Source organism: Mchenga conophoros, linkage group LG22 (assembly GCF_057382185.1).
Source record: "Mchenga conophoros isolate Kocher_MC1m ecotype Shallow Benthic linkage group LG22, M_conophoros_male_GT1.1, whole genome shotgun sequence".
Lineage (NCBI taxonomy): Eukaryota > Metazoa > Chordata > Actinopteri > Cichliformes > Cichlidae > Mchenga > Mchenga conophoros.
Genome location: NC_140546.1, coordinates 18,889,680 through 18,908,141, shown reverse-complemented (window position 1 = coordinate 18,908,141; position 18,462 = coordinate 18,889,680). Strand labels below are relative to the sequence as shown.

Here is an 18,462-nt window from a genome sequence, read left to right as displayed (position 1 = left end):
ACGTGTGTGTGCACGTGTGTGTGCACGTGTGTGTGTGCAGTGTAAAGAGAACCACCGAATGAGTAAAGAAATAACTAATGCATCATAACATAATAATTATTTCCAGTTGTATAGGGTTATGTTCTGCATGTAGGATCAGTTTGGAATATGTGCCACAATGTTTATACCACATGAAAGCAACAACTGTACACGCGGGCTATAAGGGCAAAGTATTCTGCAAGGCCACGGTGTCTTTGCTGTGTAGCAGGAAAGACGCTCAACAGGGTAACTGTTGAGAAACCACCAGAGAGGCATGCCGTTTAAATAACAATACCCATAAATGCTTCTGCAAGTTAAAGAAACAGCATCCAAAAGCAACATTTTGCTGAAAACCTTTTAATATTCAGAACACGGATAGAATCCTAAATCAACAAAATGTCTGGATCGGTTTATAGAGGACCTATTATGCTCATTTCCGCCTCCATATTTTTACTCTTGGATTCTACTAAACTAGCTTTATGTGAGTCACGATTCATAATAATCCACATTTATCTTATAGTAGACACTGGTGTAGTTCACGCTATGTCAGGAAGCAGTTTTAGCTACCCTCTCCCTCCCTTGAAGTCAACTTTCTTGTCTCGATCACAAGGAGAAGGTTTGAAAAGCAGTTCTTTGAGGCATGTTCTCAGACAGCTGTCTGCCCGAGATGACATCATCCACATTAACAGTAGAAAAAAAACAAACAAACTGTTGAGTGTTTACATCAGTCTGAAGCCTTACTTGCACATACACATCTATGCAACTATATATCTATCTATTTATAATAAACACACACACACACAACACTGTATGTTGGAAGAGTGTAGCATGTGTGAGGCCATATAATAAAATATTTATGTAATGGAGTAAAGCAGACTCTTGCCAAATTATCTTGTAAACTATGTGCTGCAAAATTGGCTTCGAGGATCAAATAAAATACAGGATGTCAGCCCACATAAGGTCTGTCCTATTTGTGAGATGACATATCTATGTCATAAACTTTTCGTGAACTTTGCCTGTACCACTCTAGCCAAGCTGCCTGCAGGATAGGAATCAGACTGTCACTGCTAGAGAATTTCATATACACAGTCCTACCTAGCGTGGGGGACGTCAATGCTGGAGGAGACTACTTTGCGTTTCTGCTCCAGCAGGGACACCGATCGGGTGTCAGAGTCCCGGCTAACACGTTTTCCGTCCGTTGAACGCTGCTCCTCCGCTGGCTCTGGGCTCAGACAGCTGCCCTCCACCTTCTGGCCATCTGGAGCTCCGTTACTGGAGCTCTGCTGTAGAGAGGCGAAAAAAAGAAATAATTCAGTGCTTGTGCAGAAATACCACATAAATAAGTTGGAAGAAATGATGAAGTAGCAATCAGCTCCTTCAAATGGCCTCTTTTTTTATTTAACAAGGTCATAATGATAAATATCTTTTGCAATTCTGTTACTGGTGAAGAACACATCTACAGAATGAGTCCATTTCAATTTATTATTAAAGAGAGTAACCAAAAGTAAAAATAGACAGAAAATAAGGTCTGGGCATTGGCTGCCTCAAAACCTGGCAGCTAAAATTTGAATTTGAATGTTTACATTTCAAATGTGATAGAACACAGTCTAAATACGGTTTAAGAAAATTTCCACATTCTTGGGCCTAAAAAAAGTCTTTGCCAAAACACACTGGACAGAGTAAAAAATGAACAGTGGTCAGTCACAAAACCAGTCTATTATTCTTCCTGCAGACGTTTTGGAGGGATGAGGTTTTCCACAAAAGACTGCACTGTCATGAGCAAAAATATAATAAAACATTACATAATAGCACCACACTTGCTTTTAAAGTAATTTGTTTAAAAAAAAAAGAAAATTCATTTTTAAAAACAGCATCATCTGTACTTTCACAAACACCATCAGGTTTTAGTGGAAGAAATGTGAGCAATTTATTGATAAGGCCAGAGAGTGAAAGAAGGGTTTGCATGTATGTATGTATCACAGCCACCTTATTAGGAACATCTGCTTAACTCCTTGGTAACACAAATATCTAGTCAACCAATAACATTTCAGCAAGTTGATGCATTTAGCCATGCAGACATGCTGAAGTTCAAACTGACCATGAGAATGGCGAGGAAAGGTCATTTAAGTAACTTTGAATGGGGCATGGTTGTTGGTGCCCAAAAGGCTGGGTGAGGATTTCAGAAACTGCTGATCTACTGGGATTTTTCCCCACATAACCATCTCTATGGTTTACAAAGAAAGGTCTTAAAAAGAGACAACATCCAGAAAACTGCCAGACCGGTTCAAGCGGACAGGACACTGGTTACAACCAGTGTGTGCAGACGATATGGTCAGAATTTGGCATAAACAACAGTAAAGTGTAAATCTGTCCTTACTAGGCCTTACTTGAAATTGATGGCCTTTCCGGCTTTTTAATGCTTAAAAAAAACAAATTATATATATTATTATCCTAAGTCTTTGGTCCCAGACATTCTTATACACAGAAAAAACCCTATCATTGTATTTTAAACAAATACATAGAGAGGAAGTATATTTCACTGGTTTCACTACATCATCACATTGGTTACTTATCTCCCATAGCCAAGCCTCAAACAGAGTGGCTTTGTCAGATATAAGAAGCAAGGGTTGGATCAGACTGAGAAACTTGGGGACACTGCACACTTATTCAGTAACTTCTCAAGAAATAAGAATATAGGTCAACCCTGCTGCATTGCATTGGTTTTACTTAGAGCTGGGCAATATAAGATTTTTTCATATCACGATATGTTTTTTTCGTTTCAGGCGATAACGATATATATCACGATATAAGCCAAATAACTATATTTGTAAGATTTAAATGTGCCGTTGCTCACAAGTAAAATGTGAAATAATCAGCAGCTTGTTTTTATTTAAATATTTATTTCCCATAATAAGTTCAACAGGGTAGATGTACTTAAGGAACATGAGACTTTTTCAGATAAATAAAGGCAAATATTGCAAACTACACAAAAGGCAGCCGCTAAAGCGTTTAAGTTTCAAAATAGAACAAACAAAACAGACTAAATTGTCAATTCCACTTAGAAACAAAATATTAATTCTAAAAATAAATCTTAGTTTGTTTTACAGAAGAACAGACAAAATTGACTAACTTTTGTCAATATCAAATAAACTGAGAACTAAAAGGAAATTCTCAATCTCTCCTTGTTGTATAGCTTAGCTTTTCAAACAGTTTTAACAGGTACTTTAGTCTGACAAAAGCCGAATGACGAATTAGCGCTTCCAGTCAGAGATTGAGCATGCACCGCTTTATTGTATTTCCAGACTTGTTTTCGGCACAATTTACAGTGCGTGCTATTCTGTTTTTTGTCAGACTTGAAATAGCCAAAATACTTTCACACTAAGGAACTTCTATGGCTCTTCCGTTCGACAACCATCATCTGTTTTCTCTTCGGTAACCTTCGGTCACGCTCTCGGTTGATTTTTCTCTAGTCGGCGCACTCTTTTCCTCCATTACCCGGGCGGCACGGCGGCTGGCTGCTTCCCAAACAAATACACATGTGCGGCTTGGCACTTGTGCTGTACGTAACAAGTCACGTGATGTGACGCTGCGGCTGTGATTGGTTCGGCTCTGCGCTACTTAATTTGGATTGGCTGTTCTTTTTTTTTTTTTTTTTTTAAGAGGACGAGCGGTGAGGTCTATTGCAATAGTTAAATTTTTCTATCGAGAAAAAGTTATTTCGCAGTACATATCGTTATCGTGCTATCGCCCAGCTCTAGTTTTACTGTAAGACTACAGATTTCATAACGTAAACATTGTGTTTTATTAAATAAGAATCAAACTGTCAACAGAGACTATAAAATGTTGACTAACATCATAGTTCACGGAAGCCAAGGAGCATTTTCACATAAATAGTCATCTTTTATGTACAGTCTATTGCCACAACCAAAGTAATGGTGTTTATTAATTAAATAAATCCTTAAAGGGTAATAAAAACAACATTTTTTTTTGTTACGGCAAAATAAAGTCTCAGATAAACTGCCTGTTTTATCTCACAGACATACTGATTCATCTTGCTACGATTCGGGCAACATTGCAGAAGCAATAAAAAAGCAGAATGAAGTTCAAGGTAGACTGGGGTAACCAGCAACAATGGCTTTCTTTGTTTCAGGGCTTCAGCCATTAAGGTGACCTGCTCTGGCAAGATTGTCGGATCAAAAAACAAGCGCAAATGCACCCACCAACACAGACACACAAATACACACGCACCTCTGTTTGTAGCTAAAGCCACGGTGATCTTAGAAAAACACACTGAGAAAATGGCAAAACAAAAGCAGAGTGACACACACAGCCGCCCACACCGAGCGCTGAGGAGAATGGCATTCAGGCCAGTGTGTGTCTGTTCGTGTGTGTGAACTAGATCATTATCTTAAAGCAGTGCAACAGGATTAGTCTTTACTGTGGAAAAGTCAACACACACACACAGAATGCACACGCCTAACACACAACACCATTCATTTCGATTAATGAGACAGAAAAAAAACATGACGAATGGATATCAAATATCATTCATGATATAGTCTCGTCACAAAAAATGCCCAGTGCTGTGCAAAATACACAATGAAAACACAAACTTGAGCAAAACAACAAGATGGATTACACCGGCTGGGAGAAGATTAGGTGTTGTGTGTAAGATGAGTGTATTCCTCGGATAAAACCAACCGTAATTCCTTCCTTTCACCGGGCTTATGAATTATAGCGTTGCAGAGAGCCAGGAAATTGTGAATCATGCCAAATCGGTGGTGAAATGTGAGTTGCATATGTCAAAGCTGGTGTGTGTGTGTGCGTGCGTGCGTGAGTGCCTGTGCAGAGAACAAATACCCGGAGTGTCCCTCCTCTCCTCATCTATCATTCTCGTTCTGTGTCCCACTCAAAGAGACACAAATTAAAACTCGTAACCTACTTACAGCAGTTTGTGAAGCGTAAAGATTCTTCTACCTGTGCAGGTCAAAGGTCATAATAAAGAATTTCAGTGGAAACCACGTCTGTTAGCTCATGTGGGTCTTTGTTGCTGGGAGGAATTTCTATTATGACTATTAAAAATAGTTCTGATAAAGACAGTTAATGGCTTACTCATAATCTCAGTTTTTCCAATATGGCATTCCTGGACTGAACCACATCCTGACCACAAGTTTAAAAAAAAATGCAAACAAACATTGGCTTTTTTTAAAACACAATTTCATTCAAAAAAAGTGTAGCAATATATTTTTTGGATGTTTTAAATATTAAATTAAGGGGGAAAAGTGTATCATCCTCATACAAAAATATCCTGGCACATGGCAATAACATCACTTTTTTTTTTTTAATTAAAATTAACTTACAATATGAATACTTTGTCAAAATGACCCTTTGGCATGGTGCCTGGTGAGCCAATCTAATCAGGCTGGGCCAAATATCCTGAGCATAACATGTGCCAAACTGTGGGCTATAGCTGCCTGTAGGGTGTTATGTACAAATTGAAAAATCTACATTTTAATTACACAGCCCAAGGTGTCTAACTAATTTAAAAATAAAAGACAGATTTAAATGACTGTGTTTAGTTTGATTATTTTAGCTGGGCTCCAAATGATCTCAGCTGGATGCACTGTATACATTAAGGTTTAGTGAGTGGATGAAGTTATCACCTTTTTTATCCTTTTACTTATGATGTACGGGTTCCTTGACTTGAGAACATGTCGGTAACGCACAATAGCTTTAGCAGCTAAGGATGTTTGCTGGTGTCATCTTCTTTTATATTCAGAGTATTACTGACACACACAATAGACTGTGTATGAAAAATGAAAGTCGCTTCAAGGTCTGAAAAGGGAAGCCAGTGCAGAAGAGTCTAACCAATACGGGATTTTTAAGACCAATTTCGACAGACATTTGGTGATTAAAAAAAATCGTATATTCTGATATTGCCAATATTTTTTTCTTTCAGACACACGAGACATACACAGATTTCTCTAATATTTGTAACGTGTATTTACTCGTGTACACTCTGACCGACTCCACTCAGGTCAGCTGGTTGTTGTGTAGGTAGCTTCCAAACCCGGTTTCGGAACAGAAAAATTGTGGAGTGCCCTCTGGTGGACAAACTATGCATCATCAACAATCATAACATCAGTGAAGGGCTCTTTCTCTGATTTCTTTTTCTTTTTTTTCCATCTGTCTTTATAAACGTCAATACCAACAGTTCAATAGATAACTAATAATGGCTGAAAATATCGGCCCACCGATAAATCGGTCGGGCTCCACTTAAGCCTGCATTCTTTTCAATGGCCAGCAGGCTGCAAATTTTTCAAACTCTATAACTGCCCCAATGTGTGATCTCATTAACAGTTTCTTAATGAGTTTATGAGCTCCATCACTACTTTTAAAATCATACTGAATACATTAGTGTCAAAAAAAGAGGCTAAAACCAACTCACTGTGTACCTGTCGATCACAAGTTGTAAACCAGTGAGTGTGTGGTGTCCCTGAGTCCACTTCTGATTGGTTACATCTTAATACCAAGATGATACTGGTAAAAATACTCAGCTCGAAGCTTCACAGCAGAACTTCACTAACCCGCCATTGCCATCTTAAATAGTCTATAAAATGGACACAGCTGGAGAGTCTTATCAGTATAACAAGTGGATGTAACACCTTGTAGACATAGTCCATAGTCTAGTATGGTCAATGTCAAACACTCAGAAGCAAATGATGGTAAATGAGCCTTTATGTACAAATTATTATTATTATTATTAGTAATACTTTTTTTGTAGATAGGTTACCACTTATATATATATATATATATATATATATATATATATATAAACTCATAACCTTCCTTCACCCTCAAAGGATTACTCATCCATTTCCACATGGGTGCCAGCATCCAGACTGACTGTAGTTCCTGCTGATGTTGCTCAGCGAACCAATAAGCTCAGCCAGCGACGGGCCCGCCTGAGATCACCGCCTTAGAACAAAGAGTCACAGCCTCTGTCAACAAGCTTGCTTCATTGACTCCCGCATCGGTGTGCAACAAACACAAACAACGACAGCTCCGGCCCAACAAGAAGTGAGTGAGATCTCTTTGTTAGCAGCTGGAGAAATCACCGTAACTTAGTTCTCACACAACATACATTTGCACAAAACAGCAAGTCAACAAGTGGCATCGCGCCCCCCCACTCCCGCCCCATGCAAAACAGGGACCATTCGTTCGCCATTCTGGGCACAGAGCCAAGCATCCAGATTCTTTGGAGCACGCCACCCGTTGCCAACCTGGGGGCGCCCACTTTGTCGGCCGTACAGCTGCTGCTGTTCAAACGGGGTGGCATGCTCTCACAAACAGCTCCTGTTCCAGGATTTAAAGCAGTCACATCTCACTCGTTAAAGATCCAAAACACACAACAGATGAAAATCACATTTATATTAGCGCCCTAATGCACACAAAAAGCAACACAGATGCACATGTGAATGCATACACACACAGACACACACGCACATACAGAGCATACCCCTCCTCCTCATTTTATGGCTTGTTTTCGACATCAGCGGGAATTGAGTCGTGCTGAAAGAGAATTGACCATTGTGCTGACAGGAATACGTTCTCACCCTCAGCTGCACTTCTCCAGCCTGCGCTGGGGACTGTAACAGAATTGTGCAACAGCTTTTGTGTTGATCACTGCATGCACAACTGCAAAACGGGAGACCTAAGTTCACACTGCATTTCCCATCACTCACAGATCTAACAAGTCCCCCCGAAGAGCGGGTTTATCTTTGGGAAGATCTGGCATCTGTTTGTAACGATTTAAATAACAGTTTACGAGATTTATGTGCATTTTCAGGCAGAAGAGTACAATTTACTGCTGCAGGAACTGTGACAGATCCACAAACTGTGGCTCAACATTTCAGCTTTGGTCATAGAAATAAGACTGAAGATTACAGCCTGCAAGTTTCTGCATCAACAACATGAAAACACACACACAAGAAATGCAATCAAAATCACAGCATCAAAAAAAGTTGTTATTCAGCCACAAGCATTCCTCAGTCACTCCCTCGCTATAAAAAGGATGAACACAATACCCCACACACACACACTTCCCCTATGTTAGAAACAGTGTGCTCATCCAAGCGCTGAATTGGCCTTTTCTTCCTCGCACAATCTTTATTTGGGGCCACGTGACAGAAAAGCATTCAAGTTGGATTGCAAGGCAATCAGATCATCGCTTGTTAGGCCTACATCAGGACTGCAGATTTGGACACCGTCACAACTTACTATCTTGACTCTAATGCAACAAGAAGTGCGCGTGATCTCTTTTATAATAGCTCTTAAAACAATAACACCCTTGAGCAGAATGAGTGCACACAGAGACGATCGATTTTAAACTGTGTAACATGCATTAATATATGAATGAGAGAAAAATAAACAACAACAAAAAAAACCTAAATGTAATTAAGTCTTTAACCAAATGTGCAATTAAATGCCGGTTGCGCAAAATTATCTGTAAGAAATGTCACATTCACATACATATATGTATAAAATATAAGGCGGCGAGCATGCAAAAACCTTTACATCTTTACATTTACATCAATCTAAAACGCTGCAGTCAGAGCGTGTTTGTTTGCCTCATCTTACCCACCCACTAGCCCACATAAACATTGCGCAGGCCCCATCAAGCCCTTTGTCCTATATATCTGATGTCGCCAAATGTCATGACAGTCCGTTATATGCTTCAATATGCAAACGACTCATTATAGCAATAACAGCATAATGCATTTTTTAAAATCCCAGCCGGTTAAATCTCTCGTCCGCGGCGGCGGGAACGGCGGCGGTGACACCGTTAAATCCGCTCCGTGCAGGAAGCGGTTAAACGCTGCAAAACACCGCACAACAACAACAGTGAAGCGTCGCCTGCCGGTCGGACCCACGTACCTTCAGGCTGGACTTGAGTGGTCCTTTGGCTGCGGTGTGGTTGAAGCCCGAGGCTATCTCCTCCTCGGAGAACTCCTTGAGGCTCCCGTCTTGCATGAGCACGGTGTAGACGCTTCGCCGGGCTCCCGCAGCCGACAAGTCTCTGTTTTCCTGCTTGACAGCCTGGACCACTCCTGTCACCGGGGCACCGTCCCCCGTCGGACTCGGCGCATAAACGCGGCTGCCGAGGACCGAGCGCTTCACCAGGCGCCTCGTGTGCATCTCTAAAAACTGTTTCACTGTATTCAAAGCCGGCGAGCCGGTAAAATTAAATCATTAAGCGTCGAATTATAGCCGGTAAACAGCGTCGTGAAAAACACAAAACTGCAGCGGGTAGACTACGCGCTCCAACAGCCCTGACAAAATGTTAGAAAGGGGCAACATACTCGGAGGAGGGGGAAACTCCAAACAGCGTCCGGAATGCACCGCGCACAAGCACCCCGTAAAAAAAGAAACAAGAAACCGACCAGCTCTGAATTAGTAGCCGACGACTACGATTCATTCGCCGCTAAACAACCTCTACATCCAACCGGCTACCAATCTTCCTCCGTTCGACCTGTTTGTTTTCCTCTCTGCTCCCTGCGAGCTGAAGGGGCGGCGGGAAAACGCGGACTAATCGCCGTAGTCGTGAGCCGAGGCGACACTTATACACGATTATGTAAAAATGGTGGCTAATACAGGGCAAACAGCTTGAGCATAGAGGCACGGGAGCCAGCACGTCGAATTTTTCCGCCCCACACGGCTCTGTACCCCGACACCTCGCCGTATGTGTTACAAAAGATTGAAATTTGACCGTTAACCGGCTCCGGTTCCAACTACTGCCGCATCCAGTCCGCCGTCACCTCAGACCGAGCGGGGACTCTACCGGCGGAATGCTGCCTGTAAACATGTGCGGTCCGGCGGCCACGGCGGTCTCTAATTGGTCGGCGCTGCACACGCCTCCACAAGCCCCCACCGCTCCCCTTCTCCTCCGAAAGAAGGTAATGCAACCGGGGAGGATGCTCCATTGAAAACAATGACGCAAGGAGAGATTGGAAGCGAGAAGGGAGGGGGTTATGGCAGAGGGAAGAAAGGAAAAAGGCGGGAATTTAGGCTGTGGAAGAGAGAAGATTTGGACCAGGCAGCAAAGCTTCATGCTTTAACCTACTTGTACAGCCTACTTTTCAGGTGCCGTGGGACCTCTGAATTACTATGATCTGGTTAAAAATAAATAAATAAAATGAGCTGAACTGGTCTGCGTTTTTGCTTATAAAAACAACAGGTTATTTCCCTTTTTTTAACATGCCAGTTTTGTTCTGGTAAAACTGGTTGTCGAACATAAGGTCCGGGGACCATAATCGCCCTGGCAAAGACTTTAACCGGTCCCACAGTTTTATAACAAATAAAGGAGGGTATAACTTTGGACTCTTGAATATATTTTCACAACTTTTACTGCTGTTTTGTTTTTTATAGATGGATAGATAGATACAATTGCATTGTTTTTTATCATTTTTCATCTTTATACCAGCACAGTGGATTTTACACCAAGTGCAAACTTTCACTTTGAATTCAAGGGGTTGCATTCATACAGTCATTTTCATACAGATGCTCAAAAGTAATTGGAGAGTTAACCAAAGGACGATGATGTGGCTACTGATAGAAGTAGCAGGATAAACAGCAGGATGTGAAGTGTACAGGGCTACACTCTCCGGATAATGTCTCAAAGCATGCTGCAAAAGCAACCCAAAAGTTTCTCAAATCAAAGAAATTGGATATTTTTCAATTGCCAGGTCAGTCACCTAATCCCAGCCCAATAGAGCATGCTTTTCAGTCCCTGAAGAAAAAACTGAAACCAGAGAGAACCCCACAAACAAGCAAAGAGGCAATACAAATAAAAAAATGTGCTGCTGTATACTAATGGACCTAATTGTACAGAACATCGTAGAGCAGGGATGTCAAACTCATTTTACATACTGGATCATATAAAGCCCATTGTCATCTTAATTGGGCCTGACCAGTGAAATTTGCTTTTTAGTCAGTGCAAAGAAGTTGATTAAAATGATTAAAATATAGTTAAAAGACCAAAATTTATGCTGTTCTTCACATTTTCCAAAGATGTCCAATAGGCCAGATTGGAGGCTTTTTTGGTCAATTCTGACCCCTGGGCCTTATTTTTGACAACCCTGCAATTGAGCCTGAAAAGGAGGGAAAGGAGTAGAAGAAGCAGAAAGACACAAAGAACCGAAAGGGGAGCAGAGGAGGACAGGAGGGAGACAACAACAGGTGTGAGGACCCTTCGATTAAACAGCATTATCCTTATAGGAAGAAGAAAAAAAAATACTTTACATACTTAGGGATGAATTTATATCATCATAAATACATTTTAATTTTCCAAGGATAGACAGCGCCCTCCATAACGTTTTAGAACTGTAAGAAAAAAGTCAGCAGGGTCTTATTAAACACTTGTGCCCAGGGGTCTCTAACTTGATGACCGGGGTAGTCCCCTTCCTTCAAATAATCTTAAAGCCGCCTCAGAGGGCTGTTAACTCTCATATAGCTGGCATCACGTACTAAATGAGACATTTAAAAGTGTGATTTCACAAGCTATCGCTCTCTGAGAACCAAAAAAGTCCCGGGATAAATCTCTCTCTTTTGAAAAGAAAGTTCAGTTTGATAAATCAAGTGTGTCAGCACGCTGATTCATCGTAATTATCACCCAGCGTGGCAGAGAAAATACACCAAAGAATGTTATCACAGAAACAAATGACCTAATTAATGTCAAACGTTAATGTTTTTGGAAACTCTTACCCAGCGTACAATCCTTCTACAAGACATCGCCCCAGAGAATTAAAAGACAAAATGGCACCATTTATTATACTTATATATTTAATAGAACAATTCATGTCATAAAATATTTACATGCACAGAATGGAAATTGGACAGAGTGGAGTGACAGATGTGGCTATAACCGCCAAACCAGGCTTTGCCCTTTAATCAAAGGCGGGTGTCACCATAGAGTTGTCTGATGGTCGTGAGCGGGAGGAGGGGGAGGAGAAGGGAGGGGGCGGGGGGCAAATCATCTCATTTAGTGAGGGTGCTTCTCCACTCCCCCCCAATCCCTATAAGGAAATATGTGTTTATCTGACCAACAGCTTGAGAGAATAATCTTTTGGTGCAAGTAAGCATCTTTTAGCGGTGTGTTTAAGTTTTGTCCTGATTAGATTTGGCACCAACACCCCCCCCAACTTTGGCAGATCTTCCTTCCTAGTGAAAAAGAAAACAACAAAACTGATAATTAAAGATGTTTTTCTCATAAAATACTGGGAGGTGGGTGTGTGGGGGGGGGGGGGGGGGGAGTGGCATTTAAAATCCTCTTTCACAGTAGCAACACTGGGAGATACAACAGCATTTCAAATGTATATAATTTATTAATCCGATAGCAGTCAGAGCAGGCCGTATGAAACCACGGGCGAGCTCCAGCATGTCTAATGAAACACAAACCCGATGCTGGAGATACTGTAACGCTGTAATATTCTGATGTGGGTGGAAACAGATGACACCGATTTTTCTGCTAAGAGGTTACATACTGTAGCAATGATAAAAATAATAATGATGACAAAAAAAAGATATTTACAGCACAAAGCAGAGGCAGTATTCATTTAAAAATAAACAGTAACGAGGCAATTTCTTTTTTGTGTTTAATAAAAGTACCACAGGTTTCTTAATATGCATGTACCAAAGGGAGCTGTACCATATGTCTGGCATTTCAATGGATATTCTCAGATATGAAACGCCATCAACTTTGAGTTAAAATAACATGAAAACATGGTTGAAGTTGTTGTTTTTTTCTTAAAACAAGTCATACAATCAGTGCTTTTAATCTTATTTTAAAACTATATGACTCTGGACATTGTACAAATAAGTAAAAGCTCACATTAAATTTTCCAGCGAGTAACAGTTGATTAAAATACTCCTCTAACTACAAGCCTCGATTGGCACTGTCGTCAGTTCAAGCTACACAGAGACAGGCATGGTTTCCTGTATTTAAAAGAAAAAAAGAAGCGCTAGATGTTGAAAAGTGTGCAGCGATGTTAACTGCTTTCGATAATCTGTACTTGTGCTTTAATGCCGACAGAAGACTGTACCAAGAATAGACTCGAGGAAACATACGAAGTACAATAATACAAGCTCGTCGCGTCATTTCATCACAATATGTCATCTGAACTTGTTTGACCAAAGTGTGCAAAATGACAATATACACTGACACATTCATTTTTCTTTCTTTCTTTCATTTGTTTGTTGTTTTTTTAAAAACAATGAACTCTTTAAATGCTCTGGGGGGAACACGTACCTAACTGCCACAATCCTCGCAACTCATTTTCATTTAGTATCTCAGTAAAAACGCTAGAAATTTAATTTTTTTTATAAATGCCTATTCGCTTTTTTCTCTCACAGACATACTTTAACATTTCACAATTACACAACAATAATCGTCTTCAAATAAATATGAAATTCACAAAAAAAACCCTTTGACATCGACTGTAGCTCTTCTAAAAGAACAACAACAAAAAAAAGCTTTAAAAACGTGTTGCGACACTTCCCTTCTTCCTTCACTCCTCGTTTTCCGTTTTTTTGGCTCGCCACCGATGACTAGCGTCAACCTGCGACACGCTAAGCCCACACACATGCGCCGTGTAGTCTGAGCAATGACACGTGTGCGCGGCAGGGAATTCATCAGCTGTGTTAAATGGTGAAAATCTACTGAATGCAACCTCTGTCTCTGCTAACCGTTTGGCAGCAAAACTGAGAGGGGTGGGAGAATGCACAGTGGAGGTGTTGCCGACCTGACAGGAAAAAAGCCTAAAAATACACCACCTGACACCTCAATAAAACATGACACTGAGTCACTCGGAAGAAACTAGAAAGACTAGCAGCTGCAGAGAGAGCACACAAATAATATAACCTTCACGTGTGTAAGTGCATGAATTTCACCATCACTTTATGGCACTGAATTACTTTTTTCTTTTTCTTAGATAGTGTCGTTAGCTAACTATTAAAATGCTGCATGAGTGTTGCGATTGGATATTTATTTGGTAGTTTAACTATTGAATATTTTTCTTCCACAATCAAGTGTTGTTAAGGCCCACCAGTACCGATGACATTCACCATGACTGATGAACTAAAGGAGTCAAGTTTGGATATGATAAACCGTACCCAGGCTATAAGGAGGATGCTCGTGCACGGCTGGGTGGATGCTGCGGCGAGCTGTTTTCTGTTCACAAGTCATGCGCCCAAAGCATCCTTGATAGCAAGCTTAAAGCACTTCAGCGAAGTCTGTTAGATGCATCCAGGCGATACGAGGAGGGGAGCGGGGACGATGACTTAAAGGCGGGACATTTCTGGGCCCAGACCCAGCTCTCCGACGCTTTCATAGTCGGGCTCCGCCTTGCCCACGTCTGACCCCTCGGCTCGGTGCTCGTCCTCTGAGCTATTAGTCTTTGGGATGCGGATGGTTTCGTAGCCTGGGTCTGTGCTGTCGGCGGGGCCGGGCTCATCGGGTTGGCTGTAGATATCTCGAACGGTGGCGTAGAGGTCACCGGAGGAGGAGGCCGGGACCAGACCTTTAATCTCCGCTATGCTGCTGTAGTCGTGCTCTTTGTCCTCCTCGTTAACAGCGTCGTCACAGTTTGTTTTGTTGACTGTGGAGTACACCGCTGACTGAAAGGCACAGAGAGAGAGAGAGAAAGACAAAAATGACACAAACCGTTAACCACAATCGTGTTGTTTTTCTTCTTCTTCTTTAGTTGGGTTATTACTCATCTAATATCGCCAAAAAAGCTGCACGTCAAAAACGGCACAACAGTGGAGATAATAAGATTGTTAAAACACTGACGCATTCATACTCAAGGACCCCTGCTACGTCCCCCCCCCCCCCCTCCCCAAGCACATTGTGTGATGTTATCTGACTATTTTTCCACTGTGTTCTATTTTTTTTTTCTCGGGTGCTCGGAGCATTTGCATTCGCACAGCAGAGGAGCTGCTGTCTCGGGACCGGAGACGTCAGTTTTGGGAATAAGGGAGTTTAACACACACTTACCTCATTGTCTGACAGAACGTGGTTGTCGAACTTCGGTGCAGGAGACGGAGGGGAGTGTAACTGGAGGAGAAAAGAACAAAAAAAACAAAAAGAACATTTAGATATGGGAGTCGGTGTATAAAAGGAAAAGAGTGAGGTTTTAAAAGCTTCCACGGTTGCTTAAATCACCCAACAGCGTCCGTTAAAAGAATCTGAAGGTATGTTACACATTTTCATTTTCAGGAATTTAGATGTAAAAAAAACCTCTTTTTAATATATATCAAAGCAAGGCAAACCCAATACAGCAAACAGAGCTGATCCAAACGCCTTTGAAGGAATTAAATGAAGACATAGTGGACTTCATATCGAGCTTTATTATTAAAACATGCTGGCAAACTATCGACAAGTTCTCAGAAACAGTACCCAGCAGAAACAGTACCCAGCAGAAAAGCACCATGAGTATGAAAGAACGCCTGGTAGCTGATCGATAGTGAAATTCTAAAGTGTTCCCAGCAGTGGGAGGAAAACACGCTCTGCATTTTCGCTTTAAACAGTCGAGCACGCGAAGCTACAGCTCGCAACAGGCACTCGTTCATTAAAAAAATTAATAAATAATGGAGTGAAAGTCGGTAGGCAGCGACGGAGAATGCGATGCTTTTGTGCAGTCTCTGTCCACTCCGTCTTATGATCAATGAGAGGGCCATTAATCAAAAAAGCACATCTGACAGCAGCACAAAACACCTCAGGAGCCTAATAAGAATCTCAATAACCCCGCCAGCACTGACTAAAGAGTTTATGTCTAGTGGAAAATAAGGGAAAATATTGTTAGGTTTTTTTAAATTCAGATGTAGTCCTTGGACAATCCAAGGTTAACGGTAATACACTTAAAAAGAAAAAGGGGAAATGTGCTCCCTGCTGAGGCACAGCACTCGATGCCTCACGCGAGCTACAACGTTAGGTACTGAATGAAAACCTGAGCCCATCCATCAAACTGTCCACCGCAGCTGTACAGCCGAGTATCTTCATGCAGACACATGTTTCTCCAGCGTTTTCTCCAAGCACTTAAATCAATATGATGACTTTATGGTTAATGCATGTTTGGAGACATGATTACTTTTATAGATCCAACATACACTCGTGATGCAGCTGACGCCTTTTACGTTTCACTTTAATTAGCCAACCAATTAGGCAGAATGCCCCCAGAGGAGTGTTTGCACGAAACAAGGACGTAGGTGACATGACCCAGACACCGCACCTCCAAGTTTGTTAATCTAATGTGAAGCTCGCCTCAAGTATTATTGCAAATTAGAGTGGAATTTTTCATTTAGTCGGACGCGCATCAAGCATCTAAACTGCAGATGGGTGTTAAAATTTGAGTCGTAAAAACTCAATTGTGTCCGCGTGAAACATTTCTTTTATTAAACGAAGAACCGCGACAGGACGGGTGCTTGTTTTGTGTCGATACACATCAGGACATTACGTCTGACAGATTAATATTTTGCTGTGTTGCAGTAAGGTGGTATGCTTATGTCTGTGGGTATAAGGGAGGATTATGGGAGCTTGTTTATGTGCACGTAGGTGACACAGTGATATACGGGGCAACAGGTTTGACTGTAAGCTGATTATAGCTGTCTCAGAGGATGGGCGAGTCAGGTGTCAGTGTGTCCATCACAGTGACGCGCATGTTAAGACACATATATATTATATGAGCATGAATAGACCAGTTCAGGGTGTTGGAGCTGCATGTAGTTGGTCAAGTACATACGGTTAGGTTTTGCCTCTGTGAACAGTTGAGATATAATTTGAAGGAAGACTTTCAGCTTCAATTTAAGGGGTTCAGCAAAAGAAATGCATTAAATGCAGGCCTTTTTATTTCTGCAGCCACCTGTAGTTGCAACTTGTTTGTGGGTCTTTCTGCCTTCAGTAACTTAGAAGCTGCTTTAGTGGGCAGGAAATCAGGTGACTGACTTCAAGAGTATCACATTTCTTTGAGAAACTTTTGGGTTGCTTTTTCACTTCACTTTGAATCATTATCCATTTTTGCAGTGACGCATGTTCCAATCAGTTTAGCAGCATTTGTCTGAATCTGATAAGGGAGTATAGCCCTGTACACTTCACAATTCATCCTGCTGCTTCTATCAGCGTTCACATCATCAATAAACACCAGTATCCCAGTTTTACATGCTCATACCATAACATTGTCTGCAGCATGTTTGTTCATCTCTATTTGGTCCTAAGAATTTTTTAGTGCGGGCAAAGTCTAAGCTGGACTTCATGTTCTTGAGTGTAACCAGTGGTTTGCACCTCTTTTAAGCTCTCTCTGTTTCTCCATACCTTGTAGACCAGGGGTGTCAAACACGATGCCCGGGGATTAGAATCAGATTCCATTCCAGCCTACTGGATGTAAAGAAGGGAATAAATTTGGACGTTTAACTGCATTTTCAAAGTTTACAGCTTTATCTCGACTGATAAAGAGAACCCCCATGGCCATTCATGCTTACACCAAAGTAATTAGACCTCATTTTGACAGTTCCATTGAACAGCTATGCTAACACTTTGAGAAGAACCTTCACACAACACTGAAAATGCTTCAGTTGAGCCTTTGAAAATGGGGTACTATGTACAAAAATGGCTAAAATTCCTAAAAAGTTAATGCAATAATTTTGTGAGACCACTTCAATTAAAGCTGAAAGTCTGCACTTCAATCACATCTTGACTGTTTGATGTTCACCACCAACTGCGATGGCGTACAGCCGCAAACTTGTAAACTACATTAAGACTAATATATATTCTCTCCCATGCCACAAAAGCCATCAATAGTGATTCTCTTTAGCAACAGCTCAGCAGTGCTGACACGCCACATATCACAGTTCACCTGGACCGTGCCCCCCCAATGTATACCCCGGCAGCCCAGAGGCTGGGTCAAATTCATTTCCTGCACCTTGCATGAAAAGCCTGCAGGCGACACACAAGCAAATGATTGCAAACAAGTGTTAGTGCTGTTTATGGCAGTTCAATCACTGTTCAGTGCACACAATCACAGAAGCCGCGAAGAAAAGGTCACAAAGGCTGCGGACGTGTGTTTCAGTGTAGCTGCAGCAAATATTACAATAATAATAAGCAGGTGTGTGTGTGTGTGTGTATGGAAATTTACTGCATATAAGAAAAAAGTGCCACTGTGTGTGTGTGTGGGTGTGTGTGTGTGTGTGTGAGAGAGAGAGCAGCATTTACTGAGCTGCTACCTGGGGGGATTCCTTTCAGACATTTACATTCATGCACCTCTGAGATTGCCTGTGTGTGTGCGTAAGAGACAGAGACGGAGAGAGAGTTTCTATAGTCCATATCATCCATCATGAAGCCAGACTAACTGTCGTAGAGATGGTGGCCAGCTGGTGCTCACTAGGCGCGCGCAT

At 41.5% G+C, this 18,462-nt stretch overlaps 2 protein-coding genes across 6 annotated transcripts in view; both read right to left on the bottom strand.

Annotated features, from left to right (window-relative positions):
• The window catches only part of znf704 (zinc finger protein 704), a 65,670-nt gene extending 55,688 nt beyond the window's left edge, over positions 1-9,982 (bottom strand). Inside the window, exons 1-2 of one of the 2 annotated variants that reach the window (XM_085262387.1) lie at positions 8,956-9,982; positions 1,114-1,298 (exon numbers count right to left, since the gene is read on the bottom strand). In XM_085262387.1, the coding sequence (XP_085118513.1) occupies positions 1,114-1,298; positions 8,956-9,216 (446 nt within the window). In that variant the 5' untranslated portion in view covers positions 9,217-9,982. Of the gene's footprint in view, positions 1-1,113; positions 1,302-8,955 lie in introns of both variants that reach the window. The other variant, XM_085262386.1, reaches the window with a different exon arrangement.
• A 1,859-nt stretch (positions 9,983-11,841) lies between these two features.
• Positions 11,842-18,462, bottom strand: part of pag1 (phosphoprotein membrane anchor with glycosphingolipid microdomains 1) — a 59,784-nt gene continuing 53,163 nt past the window's right edge. For all 4 annotated transcript variants that reach the window (XM_085262283.1, XM_085262286.1, XM_085262284.1 and 1 more), the window contains 2 exons: positions 15,071-15,130; positions 11,842-14,691 (listed from right to left, as the gene is read on the bottom strand). In XM_085262283.1, the coding sequence (XP_085118409.1) occupies positions 14,356-14,691; positions 15,071-15,130 (396 nt within the window). In that variant the 3' untranslated portion in view covers positions 11,842-14,355. The remainder of the gene's footprint in view (positions 14,692-15,070; positions 15,131-18,462) is intronic.